Source organism: Peromyscus eremicus, chromosome 4, assembly GCF_949786415.1.
Source record: "Peromyscus eremicus chromosome 4, PerEre_H2_v1, whole genome shotgun sequence".
Taxonomy (NCBI): Eukaryota; Metazoa; Chordata; class Mammalia; order Rodentia; family Cricetidae; genus Peromyscus; species Peromyscus eremicus.
The window spans coordinates 96,152,680-96,176,077 of record NC_081419.1 but is presented as its reverse complement, the minus strand read 5'-3'; the positions used below and the strand labels follow the sequence as shown (position 1 = coordinate 96,176,077).

The window sequence follows — 23,398 nt, the reverse complement described above, 5'->3', positions numbered from 1 at the left end:
ACATGTCTGTGCACCGGTTACATGCAGTGCCAGCAGAGGCCAGAAGAGGGCGTTGCAGAGATCTCCGGGAACTGGAGTTACAGGCAGTTGTTAGTTGCTCTGTGGGTATTAGTACTCCAACCCCAGTACCCTCTACCTGAGCCATCTCTCCAGATTCCCAGGATTTATATTTTTATGCCTCGCTGTTTCTCTTTTAGCTCTCGAGCACAAACACAAAAGAAGACAGTGGGAAGAATTAGTGAATCAACGCTAAAATCCTAATATTTCCCAGTACATTCAGTTTGGCTAGTAGAGAAAGATTTGGGCAGTGTGACGCCCCGTGGGGAGCTCACGAAGATGCAGGTGCCTGTCAGTTCCTCTAGGGCCTCACTAGAGGGCGCGCCTCTCCCAGATTCCCTTCTGGGTTTCTCTGATTTCTCAGCACCTGAATTTACAATACCAGATTATCACTAGCCTAGCACGAAGCTTCTCAAAGTTGTGGACTCCAAGGGCCAAGAGATGTCAAGAAAATGGATGGGCGGGGAAATTTTGAAAAATAAACAAACAAACAAAAGTTTATTTACAGCTCTTCGGAGAAATTCATTCCCTAGAGCAAAGGGCACATCCGGGGCTCCCCCTAGTCCTCCTGCGTGGGCATTCAGTTCCCTAGATTCAGCAGTGCTCCTAGGGCGCGCCTTCAACACTGTCTTCGGGTCTGCGGGATCCCAAGGAGATTGGGAATCTGGACCTAGTTCTCTTCACAGAACAGTAGTAATATTCAAATCTGGAGCCTTGACCTGCTCGTGTTGCGGGTTATTGAAGATGAGAGGCGAGTTCCCTTTCGCCTGACTGCTACAGTCTTTGCCACTTTGACCCAGAACGGAGCGAAGAACGCTGGGTCGAGTGTAGTGGAGAATCACCACCGCCCCTCCAAGGAGGAGGCTCAGGATGCCTGAACCGGAGGGCGGAAAGACAGAGGGAGTCAGGGGTGCAGGCGCTCCTCGCCATCATCTGGAGCCCATCCTTGGAATTTCCTACACACACAACCCTCAGAAAGTACTCTTATGTATATTACACGATGCACGAGTTCTCAGGCTAACTGGGGCAAGATACTAAACCCTTCCGAACTAGTTCTACTCAATCATAAAACGAGAGTAACAGCGCCTGCTCCACCTTCTGCCTGCTGTCGAGAGGAAGAAATTAAGTAAGAACTCATTCTATAAGCTGGGTAGCACGCATCCTTTACATATCCCGGTCACCACCAGGTTAGCATCCCCTTGGTACTCACCGGTGGCCAGCGTGACCCAAAAGGAGGCGCCGTAGTGAGGCGTGAAGGCGGCAGAGCCCAGACGGAAGGGGCAGAGTGGTACGCTGGAGACCGAGGCGAAAGCGAAGACGGCGAAGAGCGTGAAGGCGCTGGTGGTGAGCAGCGCCAGGCCTCCATAGAGCGGGGTGGGCATGGAGAGCAGCGCGTTGGCGATGATCCAGAAGCAGAACGCCACCCTGGGGGAGACCGAAGCAGTGCGCGGTGAGCGGGGTTCCCCGGCCAAGCCTGCAGGAGGCGCAGGGGAACCCGGAGGAGAGCCCGCTCCTGCGCGCACGCGGTGCCTGGGATTCCCACGGTTTTTGCAGATCGCCGGACGATCCTGCCCGCGAGGTTGCAGTTCCAACCTGCAACTCCCGAGGCCATTCTCTCCGGGTCACACGCACCCTGCCCCGTCCCCACCACAGGCTCACCACAGCGTTGCTGCGGCGTAGTGTCCGGCCAGATGATACTGGTGGTACAGCCCGCAAGGGCTGCTGGGTGTAAACTTCTCTGCCAGGTAGAGCACGGGATCCGGCAGTCCCTTCTCCAGGGCATCAACGTACTCCTTGGTGTAGTCTTCGTCCAGACGCCAAGTGAAACGCTCATTGTAGTCAATGGTCTCGTTCAGCTGCTGCACTGGTGTTCCTGTGGGAAACTGGGGTTAATGCACTCTGCAAGGCCAGGGACCCGGAAACTGAATACATCTCAGATAGGGAACTAAGGGTGGGGCAACTGGCAGGAAAGAGAACGGTTAGGTAGTCGTTGGGGGAAAACCCAAATCCATGTCAATCAAAGGCTTTCTGAGCCTGAGGGATGTAAAAGATCTAACATCCCTTGGCGCTCAGCTCCCAACCGTTTGATCTCCCAGCTCCAAGAACTCACTTTGCCGCAGCCTCCTCACCTCTGAGTGTAATATTGACGCCCACCAGTCCCACATGCAGACCGACATGGACTTGAACACGGGCCGTACTGAAGGCTTTGTAGGATGTATTGGTCCACACTCCCCCCACGAACCAGTCTCCACTGAAGTGCACAGCTATGGGGAGAGGCACACGATGACTTAGGGGGGAGGGTGAGAGGGGTAGGAGGTGGAACAGAAAGATGGAGGTTTAGGGACCTGGTGTAATAGCAAGGTAAGGCAGAAAAGTGAGCACTAGCCAAGAGCAGTGGCGGAAGCAGGGGGGGACCTGGGCAAGTAAGCACTCCTCAAGGTCAGCCTAGACTACACAGCAAGCAAGAGACAGTCTCAAAACAAAAAGCCCACAGCAAAAGAACGGCCAGGGGTACCAGAAATAGGTGCCAAGTGGGAGGGGGGCCAGGAAACCGAGCTAGCTCCCCATTTCTCAGGGCCCTCTGCCACCCCCCTGCTCCAACTCCTCTCTCCCACGAGTTGCCCCATACACTCACCCACAATCTCTGCACCGATGAACAGACTAAGAAGAACTCTCACCAACCAGAACCATCGCTGTGGGAAAAGACAGACACTCAGGTCAAGATTGGGTACTGCCCAACCCACCCTCAAGACCTCCCTTGACCCCACTCATCTCAACCTGACCTTTTGAGACTGATGTCACACCTGCTTTTCCTTCAGTTCCTCTAAGCCACTGGCATTTGTGGTATTTTCTGGTCGTGTGCTTATGTGACCATTTCCCCGGTCCTATTTTCAGATCCAGCTTGCCTTGCGCTCTCTGACCACCCTTTCTACCCCCCCGCTGTCTGGCGCCTGTTCGCTAACACTAGTTCAGTCACTGCTTGGTGAGGCTCAGTGAGTTCAGAAGTGCCGGGCAGGCAGGGGTCACCTCTCCCTGAAGAGGGAGGCCCAGGACCTGGTAGTCAATGAAAGGAGAGGAACTGTGCATATTTCTAGATGAACCAGTTCCCCCAAACCACCACCAACAAAAATCAACACAGAAAGATTGGGGTCTTCTCAGACTTGAAAAAAAATGTACAGTTTAGGATCTGGGGTCTGGGAGCATTTAAAGGAACTGCCCAGGCTTGCTACAAGTTTGAACCCTCTGTGTCTTTAGCTGAACACAGTAAGGAAAACACCACAATCTAAATTGCCCGTGCCCATCCTCTTGGCCAAAAGGTTATTATTGTCCAGATGACAGGACAGGGGTGCTCAAGCGTTCAGAGAGAGGTGGGAGGTCCCGGCAGCACTGGAAGCCTGGACTACTGGACTGGTTCCCACTTTCTGCAGCAGCCTCCAAAATAAGGCAGTTGGAGTCTCTTCCCGGGAATTCCTGTCCTCTCCCATGAAGAGTGGATTGTTGCACCAGACTTCTAAATTTACTCCTGCTGATCCCCAGTTTAACTATTTATGAAGAATCTTCCTTAGTCTTGTCTGCCCTGAGTCTCCGAGAAATGCTCTCCGCATCGCTGTCTCGCCTACGATGTGAGCTTCTAGAATCCCCCTAAGAGGAGCTCTTAGTACCCGCTTACCGAGTGGCCACGGATCCCAGGCAAGATGAGCAGGAAGCTGACCGCCAGGCACAAGAATACCAGAATGACAATGAGCAGCGGGACGCTGAAGCCTGCCGCGTGCCTGGGCTGGGGGTAAAAGGGCATCACCCCATCCCACATAGTCATCTTGCAAGAAGTTGGAGAACTGCACACAGGCAATGAATGAGATGGTGTGAGTGAAACAAAGTCTGAGCCCCGCGGCTCTTCTAAGAAGCGCAGAAGCGGGATCCTGAAGCTCTTTCCTGACTTGGCGGCTTCGTGGGCAGCGTTTGCAAAGCAACGCAGACCCCCCTTTTATAGGAGCGTGGGCAGCAAGCTGGGAGGTGTCCTGATTAGGCGACAGGGTCCTATCCAGATAAGATCAAGCAAACGAGGGCGGGGACATGCAAATAACGGCAACCCTGCTCCTTAACTGGAGGCCAAGCCTCTTTGGTCCCCACATTCGCACCTGGAGCTGTGGCCTGAGCTGACACCAGCTAGACAGGAGACAGAGTGAAGGTTGAAAGTGCATCCAGGAAGTGTGAAGATTCTCGGAACTGAGAGAGTGGAGTGCGGGGGGAGCAGAGCAAAGAAACAAAGTCTCCAAGAACACGGAAGACCGTTGAAGCGACCGGAGCCTTACCCTAAGGTTGGGTCCTCCTAGCCCTCTCCTTTTCCCACAGCATTCACTGCAGATGAGAATGAGGTGGGCTGCGGGCCCCTGGCTCTCAGTTCATTAGCCCCTCCCTCTTTTCTGCCACCTTGGGTAGAAGCAGTCTGTGAGAAATTGGAATGAGAGTACCGGGTTTTGGAGCAAAGCCCCGGGAGGTTGAGACAGTCCTACTAGAGACTAGGCATCCCAAAAGACTCCTGCGGGGGGGGGGGGGGTGTTCCTGTGGTTGAAATCAGCAGGGTTAGGATGGGGGACAGTCTCAGTATCTCCCAGGTTGTCCCAGAAAGAGCATCGTGAAGATGTAGGACCTGAGTAATGAATGCTTTTGCGCTCCTCTTCCAGTACCAGCTGTAGGAGTGTGTGTATGTCACACACCACCTCCCACCTCGAGGCTGCAGGGACAGCATGCTTCCAGCAAGCCCCAAGACAATAGTGCTCCTGGGCACTCTGCTAACTAGACTCCTGGATCCAGCAGGTAAGTAGAAGGGACCTCTAGCTGAGAATGATCAGCCAGTGTCCCAGGGGAGTGTGGAAAAGGAGAGGTGCAGTTGGCACCTGGAAGCTGGAAGGGCTGGTGCACCTCCGATCCGGTTTGGGAGATGCAAGACTTCTCCGGAGGCCTCCCGCCAGGTGTGGAAGGATTGGAAATGGAGTTGGTTGGGAGGACTTAGCCAGCTGGGGAAGGACGCTAAGCCCGTCGTGTCATGGAGGGGTCTCTGAGAGGTTAGTGCTAAGTGGAGGACTCTCTGCTCGCACAGGTGGCCAGGATGCACCCTCACTGCCCTGGGAAGTGCAGCGCTATGATGGTTGGTTTAACAATCTCAAGTACCACCGGCGCGGTGCTGCGGGTAAATCCTGGGTCCTGCGCGGAGGGCAGGGTCGCAGCAGTGCGCGTCTGCAGTTGGAGTGTGGTGGCCAGTGGGATTGCATTCACACCACGTTCTTGTGCATTCCTGGGACCAGGAGATGAGAGAGAGAGAGAGAGAGAGAGAGAGAGAGAGAGAGAGAGAGAGAGAGAGAGAGAGAGAGAGAGAGAGAGAGAGAGAGAGTGTGTGTGTGTGTGTCTCAGCCTGGGTTTGGGACCGGGAGCCCTGATCCAGCTCAGCTCTCCGCCTCCTCCAGGCTCGCGCCTGCAGCGCCTAGTACCTGCGAATTACGCTGACGGCGTTTATCAGGCTCTGGAGGAGCCGTTGCTGCCCAACCCTCGGCGGCTAAGCGATGCTGTCACTCAAGGCAGAGCCGGGCTGGCGTCGGTCCACAACCGCACAGTGCTGGGGGTCTTCTTTGGTGAGTATAGGAGGAAACCAGGGTGGATCTGGAGCTCACTGAGTGCCCAGGGAAAGGACCCTGGGAGTCCCACCGCAACTCGCAGGAAAAGAATACTTTCTAAGAAGCGCTTCTTCTGTCATCTTTGAGTACTTGGGTGTGATGCGGGGGATCTTTCTCTTACACCTTACTCCAAACCAACGATCGTCTTTGGGTCCCCATTAGAACTCTTAGGAACTGGATGCCCTCTGGCCATTTGCTCTCCTCACGACTCTAACGACTGCCACGCAGAGGTGAAGGGAGCTTGTTAATCACATCGTTTTTGATTGTAACAACGTTGGCATGTTCAGGAGAGAATGCTACGTTCTGTTTGCACATTAGAGGATCGAGGCTCCTAGGGGATAGCCCAATAGACAGCGTTGGCGCTTGTGCTCTGACCTCTGCCTTCTGTACCCTGAGAATTACTAGAGGCCTTCCTGGTCCTAAGAAGAGCAGGACCAGATGATTGGCTGACCACGTTGTCCTCTTAACCCAGGCTACCACGTGCTCTCGGACCTGGTGAGTGTGGAAACGCCAGGCTGCCCTGCAGAGTTCCTCAACATTTACATCCCGCGTGGGGACCCCGTGTTCGACCCTGACAAGCGCGGGAACGTGGTGCTGCCCTTTCAGAGAAGCCGCTGGGACCGCAAGACCGGACAGAGCCCCAGCAACCCCCGGGACCTGGTGAGACCAGGCAGGCAGGCAGGCAGGCGGGAAGAGAGTCTGCAGCTGGACCCGCTGGAGGCCTGGGGTCTGGCTGCGGAGGCTGGGCAGGGTGAGGCTCTTGCCCACCCGCAGGCACCTGACCCCACGCACCCACATGTTCCCACAGACCAACCAGGTGACTGGCTGGCTGGATGGCAGTGCCATCTATGGCTCCTCTCACTCCTGGAGCGACGCACTGAGGAGCTTCTCAGGAGGACAGCTGGCATCGGGGGCCAATCCTGCATTCCCACGGGAGTCCCAGGACCAACTGCTCATGTGGATGGCACCGGACCCTGCCACGGGGCAGGGAGGGCCGCAGGGGATGTACGGTGAGACTGAAGGGTCCTGGCAGAAGGAGCAGGGTTGGAGGCATCAGGCTGATGGGTGGAGGGCTGGGCTGGAGGGGTCTGTCTGTGGGTCTGGGCTCCCCTGGCTCATGGAGTCCCCCATCTCCTTCCTCCACCCCCTACCGTCTCCACATGGATGCAGCCTTTGGGGCCCAGCGCGGGAACAGGGAGCCCTTCCTGCAGGCGCTGGGACTGCTGTGGTTTCGCTACCACAATCTGTGTGCCAGGAAGTTGGCGCAGGAGCACCCACATTGGGGGGATGAGGAGCTGTTCCAGCATGCGCGCAAGAGGGTCATTGCCACCTACCAGGTGAGCGGTGCCACCTGCCCCTTGCCCACCGGTGTGCAGGATCCAGGGAGGCTCTGCTCCCCCAGCAAAACTTCCCTAGTCTTGGACAACGCCCCTCTCCCTGATGCCCCTTTCCAGAACGCCCTTGTTCCCATAGGGGTTAATGTCTAGAAAAATATGGAAAGCCCCTGCAAATGTTTATGTGGGCGATTTCGCTTGTGATTATAGTTTAGTTGCCTGCTCTTCTATCCCGCACAACTGGCCTTCCCTGGGTCTCATCTCTGTACCTAAGGCTTCCTTCCTCATAGGCTCATTCCACCTTCTCCTTTCCTCTCACTAACCCTCAGAACATTGCTCTATACCAATGGTTGCCCAGCTTCCTGCAGAAAACACTCCCAGAGTACTCAGGTAAGGGAGAGGAGTTGTGAAGGGCGGGGAACACCTAAACTGAAGACTCCTAGAAGAAAGAAAGGTAGATCTGTGATGCCAGGGTGTGAGGTGAGGCACCTGTCTTCATGCAGGGTACCGCCCTTTCATGGACCCCAGCATCTCCCCAGAGTTCGTGGTGGCCTCTGAGCAGTTCTTCTCCACCATGGTGCCCCCTGGGGTCTACATGAGGTAAGGGAAGACTGGTGGAGCCGCACAGTGTTGGAAGTAGGTAGTCCGTGAGTGAGCTTGGGGCTTGCCCAACCCTCCATAGTTTCATCAAAAGAGAGGTGGAATGGGGCGGGGAAGACTGAAACAGGATCCTGGGGTGGGAGGTTCGGGTTCCATAGGAAATCCCTCAGCTCTCCTAATAACCGCGGTTTGGTTTCTGAGTATGTCTGCGGCTGTGGTACCTTTTCACCTCCCACCACCCATAGGTCATAGAGATCACTCTATCTCCAAATACTTTGGTTCAAGAAAGTTCGTGGGTCATCCTTCACTCCTGGCCAGTCCCCAGAATTGCTCACCTCACTCACCATCTTAGCTTCTGCCCTGAATTCCTCCGTTGTATTTTTTGGCACTCTGTTTCAGAAACTCCAGCTGTCATTTCCGGAAATTCCCGAAGGAAGGTTCAGGCAGTGCTCCAGCTCTCCGGGTCTGCAACAGCTACTGGATCCGAGAGGTCAGCACGGGGTCAGGGTCGGAGAGTGGGGCCCTGGTTACCGTGATTTATCATAAAAGCTTGGAGAAGTAACAATGTGGGTTCTTGAGCAGTTGTGCTGCAGGTAGGGAGCAAAAGGTAGAGAACATTATCTGGGGAGACTTGTCCAAGAGAGTCTGGACATGCCCGGGCACAGGGCAATGTGCCTGCTGCCTGGGAAACTGAGGCAGGACTACTGCTGGAACCCAGGTGTTCAAGGCCTGGGTAGTCTACCAAGATAGAGAGGGGGAAGGAAAAGAGAGTAGGAGAGAGAAAGGAGGGGCAAGGAGGAGGGGAGGGGAGAGGAGGGGAGCTAGAGACCAGAGAGGGCCTTCTGTCCTGGAGTGCTACTGTGGTCCAGGGTAAAAATCTTGAGTGTATTGTTTGCTTTCAGAACCCCAATCTGAAGAGTGCCCAGGAGGTGGATCAGTTGCTGCTCGGAATGGCCTCCCAGATTTCAGAGCTGGAGGACAGGGTAGTGGTTGAGGACCTGAGAGGTGAGCACCGAGGGTGGGGTGTCCCAGCTGGGAGACTGAGGATCCTTCTGGGTTAGTCAGCAGGCAGACCTAAGGTACCGATGATGCAGACACACAGACATACACTCACAGACTTCAGACAGATGTCAGAAGAAACTGAAATTTGTTCCCCACCCCCTTAATTTATAGTTTTGTGTTGCTTTTATTGTTAACTATGCCTGACTATGGAGGGGGCCCTGGGAGCAGCACCACATGTGAATATCATCTCTGGTGTTAACTTAGGTCTTAAGGGTTCCTATCCAGGCCTGTTATAAAGTTAGGAGGTACAGAGATGGGAATTTCTGGTTGGTATCAAGAATTATCTTGAGTCTTAGGTGATCTTTTTAGAAAAACTGTCCCTGATCACATATGGCATCATTGGCTCCACACCAAACAGGGTCACTGGTGTCATGTAGAGGAGTGCTGGGGACTGAGGCTGGGGAGAGTTCTAGACAGCTAGATAGAAGGATGCAAGGCAACAAAGGTTTGGGTTACTGACTCAAAGTCTGGTCTCTTTTCAGATTACTGGCCTGGCCCAGACAGATTCTCTCGCACAGACTATGTGGCTAGCAGTATTCAACGTGGCCGAGATATGGGGCTGCCCAGCTATAGCCAGGCTCTGCTGGCCTTGGGACTGGAGCCTCCAAAGAACTGGAGTGCTCTCAACCCCAAAGTAGAACCTCAGGTCAATAACAACAACAACAACATAATAATAATAGCAGCTAGGGGTGGGGAAATGGCTCGGTTGATAACATGCTTATTACATGTTATTAACATATTAACAAGCATGAGGACCTGAATTTGGATCTCCAGCACCTATATAAAAAGCTGGGATGTTCCTGTGATCCCAGCTCTGGGGAGGCAGAAATAAGTGGACCCCTAGACCTTACTGGCCAACCAATCCAGCCAAAGCAGTGATATCTAGGTTCAGGGAGAGACCCTGTCTCAAAGAATAATGTGGAGAGTGATTGAGGAAAACACTCAGTGTCAACCTCTGCCATCTACATGCACACAGACTCATGTGCAAGAGCATGTGCTCCCACACACATATATACACAAGATAATGGCAGCTAAAACTTCCTATGGCACTACTGTTCCAAATCCTCTACATGGGTGAACTCACTTAATCTACATAAGAATACTATAAGGTAGTTATTCTCAGTGTTGCAGTCTTACTGATGACATTGTTGGTGAGTCTACATACACATCTGTTACCTCCCATGATGCTCCAGGTGCTGGAGGCCACAGCTGCTCTGTACAACCAGGACCTGTCCCAGCTGGAACTACTCCTGGGTGGGCTCCTGGAGAGCCATGGGGACCCTGGACCTCTGTTCAGCAACATCATTCTTGACCAGTTTGTGAGGCTACGGGATGGGGACCGTTACTGGTTCGAGAACACTAGGAATGGGTAAGGCCTGGCTGGGCCTCAGACTTCACCTTGGCCTGGGGACCCAGACTCTCTGCCTGACCCTAGACAGCCCCCACAGGCTTGAATCCAGGGCCCTACCACACCCTTCTGTCCACTCCAGTCTCTTTCTTCACATGAGTCCTTGGGCTGGGGTCCTTGGGGGACTGAAATCCCCTTCCTATCCCAGCAATGGTCTTTCTCCCGTTTAGGCTGTTCTCCAAGGAGGAGATTGCAGAAATCAGGAACACCACCTTGCGGGATGTGCTTGTAGCTGTCTCCGACATAGACCCCAACGCCTTGCAGCCCAATGTGTTCTTTTGGCAGGAAGGTGAGTAGCCGGGAGAACAGACAGTAATGGTATGGGGCAGAGTCACCTGGTGCTGTACAGGGAGCCCTGTTCCTTCCGTGTTGGGCTGCGAGGTCCGTAAGCGGCTTCCTACACTACAGTCTGTGCTGGCATGAGGGCTAGACCTAGCCACCAAGCTGGGGTGGATGCTGAGAAATTAGATATGGAAGGGGTCTTTTGAGGGGAACAAGTTCCAGAGAGGTGGACCTTGGAGTGGGAAAAGATATTTGGTCTTTCCTAAGACAGGGGAAGAGGCTTCCCTAAAGAGTAGGAGTCTTGGGCTCTGAGCTCTTCCGTGACTTCTCCCTCAGGTGCACCCTGCCCCCAGCCTCAGCAACTCACGACGGAAGGCTTGCCTGAGTGTGTGCCGCTTACTGTGATCGATTACTTTGAGGGCAGTGGTGCTGGTTATGGCATCGTCATTGTGGTTCTCTGCTGCTTTCCCTTAGGTAAGCCCTTTGCCTTTCCCTATCTCTCTTTTTCTGGCCTCCTTCTCTTCACAGACTGGCCCAGTCCCCCCATTACTTGCTGGCTTGCAGGGCTAGCTAGCTCCTTTGTATAGCTTGAGCCAGGCTCAGGGAGCCTTGGGTGTCTGAGGAGGAGTAGCTGAAGCCCCTGACTCCCTGAAGTTATGAGCAAAGGTTTCTCCTCCCCTCTCACTGGTCTCTTCTGGTCCCCTTCAGTGAGTCTGGTTGTCGCTGGGGTGGTGGCTCATTTCCGGAACCAAGAGCGCAAGAAGCTACAAAAGAAAGGCAAAGAGAGTCTGAAGAAGGAGACAGACAGTGACGGAGTGTCAGGTGAGATGACTCACAAATGGAAGGAGGGAAGGGGGTCTGGAGCCTGAGCTCCAAGTTACAGAGCGGGGTGGAAGCCAGGCTCAGTGGAAACACATCAGAGAAGGACATGGACTCAAAGACCTCTGCTGATTCACCACGGTCCTTTCCTCAGTGATGGAGTGGCCAGGCCCCAAGGAGAGGAGCTATCCTGTCACCATCCAGCTGTTCCCAGACAGGTGTCTACAGGTCCTTGACAAACGTCTCACCGTGCTCCGTACCATCCAGCTGCGGCCCCCACAGCAGGTCAGCCTCATCCTGTCCAGCAACCGAGGACGCCGCACCCTGCTGCTCAAGATCCCCAAGGAGTATGACCTGGTACAGCTCCTCCTGCCTCCCTTTGTGGCCTGTTTTCATTCATATCCCCTCTCATAAAGGAGTCATCTCAGCTGTTTCCACGGCTGATGCTGCAGGAGGCTCCTTTCAGGAACTCCCAGACCGACGTGACCCCTGAGGCCACTTCCCTGGATGGTCAGGGAAGAGACTTCTCTTCCTCCCTCAACCTGAGGTCCTTTGAAGTGGGGCTGGGCCAGAAGAGCCAGCTCCAGACGTGATGAGGCCCTTTCTCCAACACAGGTGCTGCTGTTTAACTCCGAAGAGGAGCGGGGTGTCTTTGTGCAGCAGCTGCAAAACCTCTGTATCTGCTGGGCTCCGGGTCTCCACATAGCTGAGATGGACGAGAAGGAGCTATTTAGGAAGGCTGTGACCAAGCAGCAGCGGGCAGGCATCTTGGAGATCTTCTTCAGACACCTTTTTGCTCAGGTGCCATGACTTAGCCCTGGCACAGGGAACGGAGCCGACCTGAGCTGGATGGGAACTAAGATTTCACCCCGCAGGCTAGGAACAGACAGTCTTGGTTAGATCTTTAAGCAAGTCACATGTTCTTGTCTCTGCATCCCCACTTCCTTATCTAATCAGCAGTGGAGCCAGTGAGACCTGATGGATTCTCAGACGGCCCCCCTGGACCAGTAGCGTCAATTCACTTGGAAACTTGTTATAAATGCTGGTTCTCAGGCTCCTCCCCAAACAGAGGAGCTGAATGAGGAGCTCTGGGGATGAGCCCCAGGAAGCTTCATTTTAACAAGTCTCTCCAGATGATGCTGATGTAGACTCAAGTTTGAGAAATATGATTCTGTAAGCAGGGCTTAGCCTAAGTACATTGTGGGCATTTGATGAATGATAGTAATGGGTTAGTTTGAACCTCTCTGCACAATTGACAGGGATCAGATTCTAGGCACACAGCAGTGCTATCTGAATCGGCATGAGCCTGCAGGCCCAGCCCTTCACTGTTTGCACTTCATAGCCACTATCTTCTGTCTCTAGTACAGGCTCTTTCTCTTTGCTCATCCCCCAGCTTTGTTCCCTGTCTCTTACCCTTTCCTCCCCTACCAATGCTACCCTTGCTGAATGGTGCTCGGGTCTGGAGAGAAGATGAAAGCCTGTAGAGAGTCAGTTGGCTCCTACTGTAGGAGAGTAGAGCCCCAAATTGGCATGTCTAAGCACCAGGGGCTGGGTTTTCTGAAGTGCACGTTGAGGAGCTGTGAAGTCATTGAACTGCTTCCATCCCAGACCTCACCTCCTTCTCTCCCTCTCTGTGGCTGCCCGAGTACAGGTGCTGGACATCAATCAGGCAGATGCAGGGACTCTGCCCCTGGACTCATCCCAGCAAGTCCGTGAGGCCCTGACCTGTGAACTGAGCAGGGCTGAATTTGCGGATTCCCTGGGCCTCAAGCCCCAGGACATGTTTGTGGAGTCCATGTTTTCTCTGGCCGACAAGGATGGCAATGGCTACCTATCCTTCCGGGAGTTCCTGGACATCCTTGTGGTCTTCATGAAAGGTAGGGATAGGGACTAGCAGAGCATCTGAGGACTCATGTGTTTGTTAGCAAGGAGATGGCCTGTATCCCCTTTCTCTCCTAGGTTCCCCAGAGGATAAGTCCCACCTGATGTTTACCATGTATGACCTGGACGCAAATGGCTTCCTCTCCAAGGATGAATTCTTCACCATGATGCGGTACAGGCTGGGCCTTTCCAATCCTGAAACATCTTGATGTTTTAAACAGTAATTCAGGTCAGAGGAGGACAGGCAGGGAGCTGAGTGGTACACACTGCATCCTGGATTTTCAAGACATCCACCTTCAAAAGGTTACCTAGGCAGGTCCCTACCTCTAACAGGGTCCGTATCTACTGTCTGAAATCACCAGAAACATTGTCCTAGTTTTAAAATGCCAATAAAGAGCAACTGTGAGCATCTTCAATTTCTCATTCCCAAGGACAGAACCTTAGTAACAAGCCCCCCTTGAGCACCAAAAGTCATATATCTCCTCCTCCTCCTCCTCCTCCTCCTCCTGCTCCTCCTCCTCCTCCTCCTCTTCTTTTCTGAGACATGGTTTCTCGGTATAGCCCTGACTGTCCCGGAACTTGCTCTGTAGATAAGGCTAGTCTCAAACTCAGAGATTCACCTGCCTCTGCCTCTGGAGTGAGGAGATGAAAGGTGTGTGCCACCAACATCCGGCTTTTCATCTCTTCTTGAATCTGCTTTCTCTAAGTTGAGATTAACGTGTAGGCATTTGGTACATAGTTCACTGAAAAAGTGAAATTAATGTGAGTGAAGGGCACAGCAGCCCAGATTCTTTTAAAGTGCTTTTCTCTTTATGCCTTCCCACTGCTTTTAACATTACCTCTTCCTGACAATTCCAACCCAACACAGACGAATACCACCATCACCACCACCACTACCACGACTACTTCAGAGGTTTTATCGATTTATTTATTTTTATCTTATGTGTATTGGTATTTTGCCTGCATGTATGTCTGTGTCAGGGTGTCAGATCCCCTGGAACTAGACTGTATAGACGGCTATGAGCTGCCATGTGGGTGCTGGAAACTGAACCTGGGTCCCCTGGAAGATCTAGTGTTCTTAACTGCTGAGCCATCTCTCCAGCCCCCAACATAGACTTCCAAAAGAGCAAAAATGACTTCAGCCTGTACTGCACCAGTATGTCACGGCCAGGCCAGTCCTGGTTAGGTTTTAGAAAAATCCAGACGGAGGTCAGCAATGGCAGCTTCCGGTTTCTCATCCTGTAATCCTACAGTCCTATAAGAAAACGGAGTGGGGGTACTCCACATGCTCTAGGGTACTGGCGTAAGAAGAGCTGCCATTCCAGCTCTGCCCCTCCCACACTCTAGTGTCCTCTCTGGGTGGGAAAGTGTGCATCCCTGGGGTGGATGGATGTGGGCTTCCACAGAAGAGAGTGGGCAGGGAGTCTATCACGGGAGAGGAGCATCAGATGTCCTGGATCAGTCTCTGCAGCAAGTGTTACTCTTTACCATTTGTTTTCATTCCTTTGGGCGGGGTGAGGGGTGGGGAGTGGGAGATGCTTTTCCTAAGCGGTCAAGGTCCTTTGAGTCTGTGTCCATCACCTCACCCAACTTAGTGTCACCTTCAGGCTGAATGAGCACCTCCCAGTGCCATTTCCCAGGTGGCTGGTAACCACACGAAGTAACCCCATCTCAGACCTGCCCGAGCCTGACCTTGCTGGATAACAGCTACTCTGTTTCTGTTCTCCTCCAGGTCCTTCATCGAGATCTCCAACAACTGCCTGTCCAAGGACCAGCTGGCTGAGGTGGTGGAGTCCATGTTCCGGGAGTCCGGCTTCCAGGACAAGGAGGAGCTGACCTGGAGGACTTCCACTTCATGCTGCGGGACCATGACAGTGATCTCCGATTCACGAAGCTCTGTGTCAAAGGTGGAGCTGGAGGTGCGTGACTGTGGAAGGAACGTTCAGAACCAGGAAGACAATGAGTGTGCAAAACAGAGCTCCTGGTGGGCACCACCTAGGCCTTGTTTTCTTTCCTCTAAGTCCTTGGTGCTTAGCACCGAGCTGAGCATGGATACTCAGAGACAAGTTGTGTATTGCACAAAGTTGCTCATGAGACCAAAGGGCCAGCCATAGGCACTAGCCTAGGGTGTGTCTGGCCAGAGGAGGGGGCCTTGTTTTCACAAAGGACATGCAGAGTGGTGGCCCCTTTCTCTTGCACGAAGTTACCACACTGACTGCCCTATGTACAGTGAGTACCCAATGTGCACAGGAGGAAAATGGGGCTGAAGCCAGAGATCGGGACAGGATTAAGCCACCACCCAGGGCTGAGGCAGCCTTGGAGAAGACAATCTCCCACCCCACTCTCTGCCCTTCTGGAGAAGCCAACTGGGGCTCCTGTTCTCCTTCCAGGCGTTGGGGACATCTTCAAACAAAGCAGCAGCTGTAGAGTCTCGTTCATCGGCCGGACTCCTGGGAACCGGTGTGTAGGGCCTGGGTGGTCTCCTTGGTTAGATCCATGTAAACAAAGGGGGCAGAACTGGCCGATCAGTCACACTGGTCAGGTATTTGCCCTCTTACCACAAGGTCCGTGTCAGCCCAAACTCCAGCTGCTTCCTACAGCCTGTGTTGCTCAAGAGCTCGGCTCTCTCCTGACCACTCCAGGCCCAAGTCATCCTAAGGACAGACGAGCAGATTGTTGCTGCTTATCCCAATTTGTCCCTACCTGGTCTCAGGGTCCTTCCCTGGACTCCATCCCAACTTTGACATGGCAGTTCTTATCCTGGCTGTAATGACCAGAAGAAAACAGGTTCCATTTTCTTTTAGCTCCTGCCCCCAGGAACAGGTGCTCCCTGACTTAGAAACCCCAGAGCTGGGAAACACTGGCCTAAAGAAGAGGATGGGCAAAAAGTGAGTATTCCCTAGATCCCTGAGTACAAGCATGCTTGGAAAGATGTCTCGGGGTCTCTGAGCCCTGACACACCGCCTCCAATCCCCTTCCATTTGACACACATGATAAGCATCAGATGTGAGTCTCCAGGAAACACCTGAACTGCTGTAGTGTCTGGGTCAGGAAATCCACTGCGTCTTCTGCGGGGTGTACAGTCAGGGACTGTAGCATGAGAGGCAGGACACTGGTGAGGAAGTGGCTCCTTGACCTTCCCTCAGGGCCATGCTCTGGAGGGTTGGAGTGTCAAATGACTTCATCTTCACTCAGCCTCTAAACTCATCTTCGGGCAAGATGCTCAAAGCACCTCCACCATGGCAGCAAGAGGTCTCTTGGCTTCTGCTGTACGGAAGCTGGCCAGTGTAGAGAGCAAAGGACAGAGGTGTAGAACAGAGAGAGACAGGAAGGAGGCGGAGGTAGAGTGTGGGGAGAGAGTGTTTGGAACAAGTAACAATGGAGATAAAGGGTTGAGGGAGTAGGGTCTGCTTGTCTTCCTGCCACTGTTATGACCCATCCTTCATGGTTACCAGATCTTCATTCGTGGGTGGCACTGGGGGGAAGCCAAGGAGCCCCTTCCTTACCAGTGCCTTGTCTATCACTGCTACAGGGCAGTGGGGCCCTCTCCCCGGCTGTACACGGAGGCCTTGCAGGAGAAGATGCAGCGAGGCTTCCTGGCCCAGAAGCTACAGCAGTTCAAGCGATTCATAGAGAACTACCGGCGCCACATCATGTGCGTCACAATCTTCTCAGCCATCTGCGTGGGTCTGTTTGCAGACCGTGCCTACTGTAAGAGTGCCAGGTTGTGGGCAGTGGGCAGGGAACATGCCATACCTCAGTAGGGAGTGAAGAGTCCTCTGGCTGCCCTTACCAGTCCTCAGTGTCTGGATGGCAGAGCCCGGGCATTCTGACTCAGGCTCGGGATCCTGTCTTGTGTGCTATGCTTATCTGCCTCAACTCTGACCCCAGACTATGGCTTTGCCTCACCACCCACGGACATTGAAGAGACCACCTATGTGGGCATTATCCTGTCCCGGGGCACGGCGGCCAGCATCTCCTTCATGTTTTCCTACATCCTGCTCACCATGTGTCGCAACCTCATCACCTTCTTGCGGGAGACCTTCCTCAACCGCTACATTCCCTTCGATGCCGCTGTGGACTTCCATCGCTGGATTGCTATGGCTGCAGTTGTCCTGGCTGGTATGTGGCTCCTGGGATGGAAGTAGACTTGGTCCCAGTTAATATCGCTGATGTGATGTCTCTCTCTTTCAGTTCTGCACAGTGTTGGCCATGTGGTCAATGTGTACATCTTCTCCATCAGTCCGCTCAGCCTGATGACCTGCGTCTTCCCTAATGTCTTCGTGAATGATGGGTCAGTTCATGGGATGGCACCCCTAGGGTCCTCTGGTTGGGCCTAAGGGTGTAATAAAGAAGAAATAGATGATCACAGAAGCTGCTCAGTGGAAGCTGAAAGGTGACCACTTTCTCTCCAGGAAGGAAGTTAGCTGTGGTTGGCCAGGAAAGGACCTTAGGAAAGGACATCAGAGTCTCTTTCTCATATGTACCTGACACACAGTTTACTATCTCAGTTTGATTTCCACTCGTTGGGCAAATATTTATACACCATGTGTTGGGTGTTTCATTCAAGTTCTAGAGAGCAGGGCTGTCCAGATATGTGCAATTGCCCAACACTTCTGCTATGAACTTGGTGTTAGCGTCACTCATCTCACAGAATAATAAACCAAGTACTCCAGGAGGCAAGGCTTGACTGCAGGAAGAGACTGTAAGATAGAATAACAAGAAAAGCAGTGGTGGGTGCGGAGAGGATAGGACCACGACAATGGACTCGATGTTCCTTGGAAGGCTCTCTTAGCCATCTTGGTGGAGCCCTCTTAACCTCAGCCGTCAGGGCCAGCATCAGGCTGTGTTGTGGCGGTGATGTCCCTTCTGCCCAGCTGGAGGCTCACTGTGCCTTTCCCCCCCAGGTCCAAGCTTCCACGCAAGTACTACTGGTGGTTCTTTGAGACAGTTCCAGGTAGGAAGTGGGGCCGCATGTGGGATCTGAGTACCTCCTCCCGTGTCTCCTCCTCCTGAATACACACTGGTCCGTATAGCCATAGGCTCCTTCCTGACAGACCAGCCCCAGCTCCAGCCCCTACAGACACTCTGTTCTGGAGCCCTGAAGGAATGGGAGTGGACGTGGGGTAGAAGGGGTGTGGTGCCGGGTCCCGCTGTACTTTCAGCTCAGGCTGAGGTTCTGAGGATACCCACTGACCCTGACCTCCTACTCCTAGGTATGTCGGGAGTCCTGCTGCTCCTGGTCCTGGCCATCATGTACGTCTTTGCCTCCCACCACTTCCGACGCCACAGTTTCCGGGGCTTCTGGCTGACCCACCACCTCTATGTTGTGCTCTACGCCCTGGTGAGGATCTCGGAAGGGCAGGGCTGGACCTTGCGGGGGGGGGGGGGGGGGGGGGGGGGGGGGACGACACTTGGGATGGAAAGGGAGGGTAAAGTAGGGAGTGAGGCAAATTAGACACAAGGACTGTCATCCTGAGATCTGAGACCCCACACTGGGGTCTGTGCCAGCCCATCTACCAAGACCAGACCCCAGTGCCTGGGTGCGCCATGCCTGGCAAGGAGGAAGGCGGGGCCTGGCTGGGCGGTGCCATACTAACTGTCCGCTTCCAGCTTATCATCCATGGCAGCTATGCCCTCATCCAACTGCCCAGTTTCCACATCTACTTCCTGGTCCCGGCAATTATCTATGGAGGGGACAAACTGGTGAGCCTGAGCCGGAAGAAGGTGGAGATCAGCGTGGTGAAGGCCGAGTTGCTGCCTTCAGGTAAAGACTGGTCTGATGCACGCACGGAGAATCAGTCAGCACTCAGACACGGCGGGAGCTTTTCAGGTTTCTTGACCCCTACTTCTGACACCCTCTTGAAGACCCCTGAGCCCTGAAGATTTTCTGATAGAAATGGCATCCCAAGAAGGGCTATGCTTAGTTCCTCATGAGACTTGCAGACAAGGGCTGGGGAGATGGCTCAGCAGTTAGGAGCACTTTCTGCTCTTTCAAAGGACCTCGGTTCAGTTCCCAGCACCCATGTCAGGTAGCTCATAACCAGCTCCAAGGAATACAGTGCCCTCTTCTATCCTTCATGGGAACCTGCACTCACAAGACCTACACACAAACAAACATATATACGCCTAATTAAAAATACAACAAATCTTTAAAGAAGAGAAAGACTTGCAGACAGTGAGAAGCAATGATGGGAAGCTGCAGGTAAAAATGATGCAGACAAGTTCCAGGATGAGGAAGACTGTAGCCTGGTGTACCAGAGAGAGGTAAATAGCCCTGGCAGCCAGACTGCCGTTGTGTCTGGACTGGCTGTTATGGAAATGAGAACCACTATGAAGGGAGGTGGGAAGTGTCAGATACCATAAGGTCATCTAAACTCCAAGATTCACACTGCAAAGAACTCAATCTCATTTCAGTTAAGATTACTTAAGGATTAAGTTAAAGTAGACTTTCATACTCTCCATGACTTTTAAACCTCCTTTTTCAACAAATAGAAGTGAGCCTGAGGCACAGCTGTGGTGGCAATAGACACTAGCCAGCTAAGATGCAGTGACCAGATCCGTTACTTTGAGGGTGTGCAGATACTTCCCACGGTGGAAGTCACCCTCTAGTGGGGAAGGTTTGATAAGCCTCTGGGGTCTGAAGGCCCCTCCAGCCTGTAGGCTGTTTTCTGGCAATGCTATGAGCCTTCACCCTCTGTGGATGAGGGAGGAGAGAGGAAAGACACCGGATTGTGTCAGAGAAGCCCAACTCTCAAGCTACCCAGGAAGCAGAGGAGACTCCACTACTGTGGGCACCTGGAATCCATCTGCCTAGGTCATGTGACTGAGAGGCCCTCTGGGCCTCCACAGTGTAAAAGAACAGGTACCTGCTGGTCTTCAGGAACAGTTTCTAATCTGGGCTCTTCTCTACCTATGGCCCCCAGGAGTGACCCACCTGCAGTTCCAGCGACCCCAGGCTTTTGAGTACAAATCAGGGCAGTGGGTGCGGATCGCCTGCCTGGCTCTGGGGACCAATGAGTACCACCCCTTCACGCTGACCTCTGCACCCCATGAGGACACACTCAGCCTGCACATCCGGGCTGTGGGACCCTGGACTACTCGCCTCAGGGAGATCTACTCACCCCCAGTGGCCAAATACCCAAAGGTGCCCATCCCTGGGAATGCCCCTTCCCCCTCTGTTCTGACACTAGGTGCCCAATCATGACAACATTAGCCTGAGAGGGGGATGAGGTGCTCTGTCCCCTACCTCTTACAGTCTTCCCCATGTCTGGCTCAGAGTTGGGGCAGGGCCCGGCTCATCTCACCTTTCCTTCTCTCGCCAGCTGTACCTCGATGGACCTTTTGGAGAGGGCCATCAGGAGTGGCATAAGTTTGAGGTGTCAGTGCTGGTAGGAGGGGGCATTGGGGTCACCCCCTTTGCCTCCATCCTTAAAGACCTGGTCTTCAAATCATCCTTGGGCAGCCACATGCTCTGTAAGAAGGTGAATCTCCTTCCTCTACTCTGCATGGGGAATATGTGGCCTGATGGTGTCCTGACATCATAGCAGAGCACTCCTGGCTTTCAACTACAGGGTCTGTGGGGACCATTACACCCAGTGACCCGGATGCCAAATATTGAGGGTGGATAGGAGAGTGACCAGAAAGATCTCTGCTGGCCTCTGTCCTTTGGAAGCCAAGATCAGAACATTACTCTAGATGGGATATCTGAGACTGCCTGAGCTGGCCCTGAGCCCCGGTGTGTGTCCTCAGATCTACTTCATTTGGGTGACAAGGACTCAGCGGCAGTTTGAGTGGCTGGCTGACATCATCCGGGAGGTGGAGGAGAATGACCACCAGGACCTGGTATCCGTGCACATCTATATCACCCAGCTGGCTGAGAAGTTTGACCTCAGGACCACCATGCTGGTAGGTAGGGCAGGTGGGACACTTTCAGGGCCAGGGGTCAGTCCTAGTCATGCCCGGCTGTGATCCTCTTCCCCACCTCCTTCCCAGTACATCTGTGAGCGGCACTTCCAGAAGGTGCTGAACCGGAGTTTGTTCACGGGCCTGCGCTCTGTCACCCACTTTGGCCGCCCTCCCTTTGAGCCTTTCTTCAACTCTCTGCAGGAAGTCCACCCCCAGGTGAGTCCATCCCCCCCACCCCCTCACCCTCGCCAGGATCCTATTTAATTTTCTCATCTTGGCCCTCAAGACCCCTGCGGCTCAATCCTGAGCAGAGAATTCCCACCCTGAGCGCAGATTTATCATAACCACCCCCAGCTCTAGCCTCTTTCCCAGAGTCCAGGGTAGAAGTCTGCTTTCTGTGGTCAGGCTGGAAAAGCTGGCTTCCCTGGGCAGTGGGCAGTTCAAGGCTCCAGGACACACATCTCTCCATGGACAGGTTCGTAAGATTGGAGTCTTCAGCTGTGGTCCTCCAGGGATGACCAAGAATGTGGAGAAGTCTTGCCAACGTATCAACATGCAGGACCGGGCCCACTTTGTGCATCATTATGAGAACTTCTGAGCCCGATCTCCTTGACTCTGCCCGGTCTGTTAGCCTCCCTCTGTGGACTTCAGCACTACTGACATTTGAAACCACACTGTCCCCACCACCCTGCCTCATTGTCCCATCTACGCCACGTTCTGGGCAGATAGACAAGGCCTCTCTAATACGCAGATCATGCCATAATAGGTTATGGGATGTAAAGTGAGGAGAAGACAGTTCCTGTTCCTGACAATGGTGGAGGGAAGGGTATACTGTGGGTCACTTCTGATAGGTTTCTGTTTCTCTGTTTTGCCTTCACAGAATTGGCATATTGGTGTGGGCTTTTCTTGGGGGAATCATTTGATAAAAGACTGAGAATCTTCTTGGGGTTCCTCTCAGAGACCATAAACTGAAAGCCTCACAGCCCACCTGCCTCAACTCAGGCTCTAGGCCTTTCCCCGACCGGCTTCAGCCCCACACCTTCCTGCTCTGAGAGGGCCACAAGCCATAATGTCACCAGAAAACACATGCCCTCCTAGCCCTGAGTTCTTAATGTCAGCCAGTAGTGTCTGACGCCCTGACCCTTCAGTGTGCCCTTCTGGGAGTCTGGGGGGGGGGGCAGTCTCTGGGCTCCAGGATTAAGAGAACAATGGTTTCTCCACAACACACCCCAAACCCCTCAGCTCCTGTTTACAACAGAAAACCTAACAGCTTTCCCAGTTTGCTCAGTTCAGGTACTGGAAGCCTCTTATCCTAGGGAAATCAGGTCACCTGACCACAGGACACAGATGCCACCTCTTCCCTTCTTCACGCGGCTTTTTATTAAAAAAAAAGCTGAGTTGTAACGTATGTACGGTTGAGGGATAGTTGCATGAAGTGTATGAATCTTAAAGTAGCGATCACCTAGGTCAAGTTAGAGAACATTTCAACATTCCTGTCACCCAGAAATGTCCCCATAAATCTCCCTCATCTAGAAGCAACCACAAATATGACTTCTGTCCTTGCAGCTTGGGTCACACTGAAGTCACCCTTAATCCTGGCCTCTTCCTCACGCCATGGTGCTTTTGTGATTCATTCCTGCCCTGTGTCTGCGGTGGTTTGTTCCTTTTTATTGCTGTGTGGCATTTCGTTGTAGAGACACATCACTGTTTGTTTACCGGGTCTGCTGGGAGGCGGTTGGATGATTATGAATAAAGTTGCTCTGACCACTCATTGGTACCCCTGTCTTTCGGCGGATATAATGTACCCATTTTTCTGGGTATGGAATTTATCTGGGAGTGGAATTGCTGGCCCATGGTATTCTCTAGCTGGTAGAATTTGTAGTAAGGAGAGTTTCAGGCCGACTCCATATCCCTGAACCAGGGTCCTTCCTTAGTGGGTTTATTCAGAAGCCAAGTATCTCTATCATGAGGCCATCTCTGATAAAGCAGGACACACCAGGCCGGAGTCCAAGAGACCTGGGACTCTGGCGCCAATTTTATCTGTAAAGACTCTAATGGACACCCTTCGATTTCTTTGAGCCTGTGTTGGTGCAGCTGCTTGTGAAGCCGTTAGCACGTGAGACAGCCAAGGGTCCCAGACAAACTACACAGATGAGACAAAAACACGCCAAGGGTCCCAGACAAACTACACAGACAAGACAAAAACAAGCCAAGAGAATACATTTTTCAGTTATAGTGTGTTCAGTTTTAGTCTGTTCAATTTTTTTAGGTTTCACTAAGTGTGTTTTTTTAGATAAATAAATAAACAGTGAACATATTTAAGGACAGCTTTATGTATGCCCTGGCCCCTAGTTCTCCTAGTTCTCACCAAGTCA

General features: G+C 53.1%; 2 protein-coding genes across 2 annotated transcripts; one reads left to right on the top strand and one right to left on the bottom strand.

Moving 5' to 3' along the window:
• Positions 1-737: 737 nt before the first annotated feature.
• Duoxa2 (dual oxidase maturation factor 2) lies at positions 738-3,874 on the bottom strand. The gene is made up of 6 exons (XM_059259546.1): positions 3,728-3,874; positions 2,693-2,750; positions 2,187-2,321; positions 1,717-1,930; positions 1,268-1,482; positions 738-931 (listed from the first exon to the last, which is right to left on the bottom strand). Exons 1-6 carry the CDS (start codon positions 3,872-3,874, stop codon positions 738-740), a joined length of 963 nt encoding a protein of 320 aa, XP_059115529.1.
• Positions 3,875-4,805: 931 nt separating this feature from the next.
• Positions 4,806-21,653, top strand: Duox2 (dual oxidase 2). Its single transcript, XM_059259545.1, is given in 34 exon segments — positions 4,806-4,875; positions 5,159-5,248; positions 5,523-5,687; positions 6,202-6,389; positions 6,538-6,739; positions 6,900-7,066; positions 7,393-7,453; positions 7,567-7,663; positions 8,063-8,153; positions 8,566-8,668; positions 9,208-9,371; positions 9,919-10,094; positions 10,304-10,422; positions 10,752-10,889; positions 11,124-11,237; positions 11,389-11,591; positions 11,850-12,035; positions 12,886-13,111; positions 13,194-13,287; positions 14,848-14,954; positions 14,957-15,034; positions 15,506-15,575; positions 15,920-16,003; positions 16,648-16,826; positions 17,007-17,237; positions 17,310-17,409; positions 18,023-18,072; positions 18,332-18,459; positions 18,729-18,882; positions 20,042-20,262; positions 20,441-20,599; positions 20,868-21,023; positions 21,111-21,239; positions 21,499-21,653. Coding segments are annotated over 34 exon segments (4,623 nt in total). The 3' UTR covers positions 21,622-21,653.
• The last annotated feature ends 1,745 nt before the right edge of the window (positions 21,654-23,398 follow it).

Excerpts from the sequence above, each read along its gene's own strand:
- Duoxa2 (XM_059259546.1), bottom strand. The coding sequence starts at position 3,874 with ATGACTATGTGGGATGGGGTGATGCCCTTTTACCCCCAGCCCAGGCAC. Across the intron at positions 2,322-2,692 it reads CATCGGTGCAGAGATTGTGG|CTGTGCACTTCAGTGGAGAC; the intron begins GTGAGTGTATGG and ends CTCTCCCCATAG. Across the intron at positions 1,931-2,186 it reads CGTCAATATTACACTCAGAG|GAACACCAGTGCAGCAGCTG; the intron begins GTGAGGAGGCTG and ends AGTTTCCCACAG.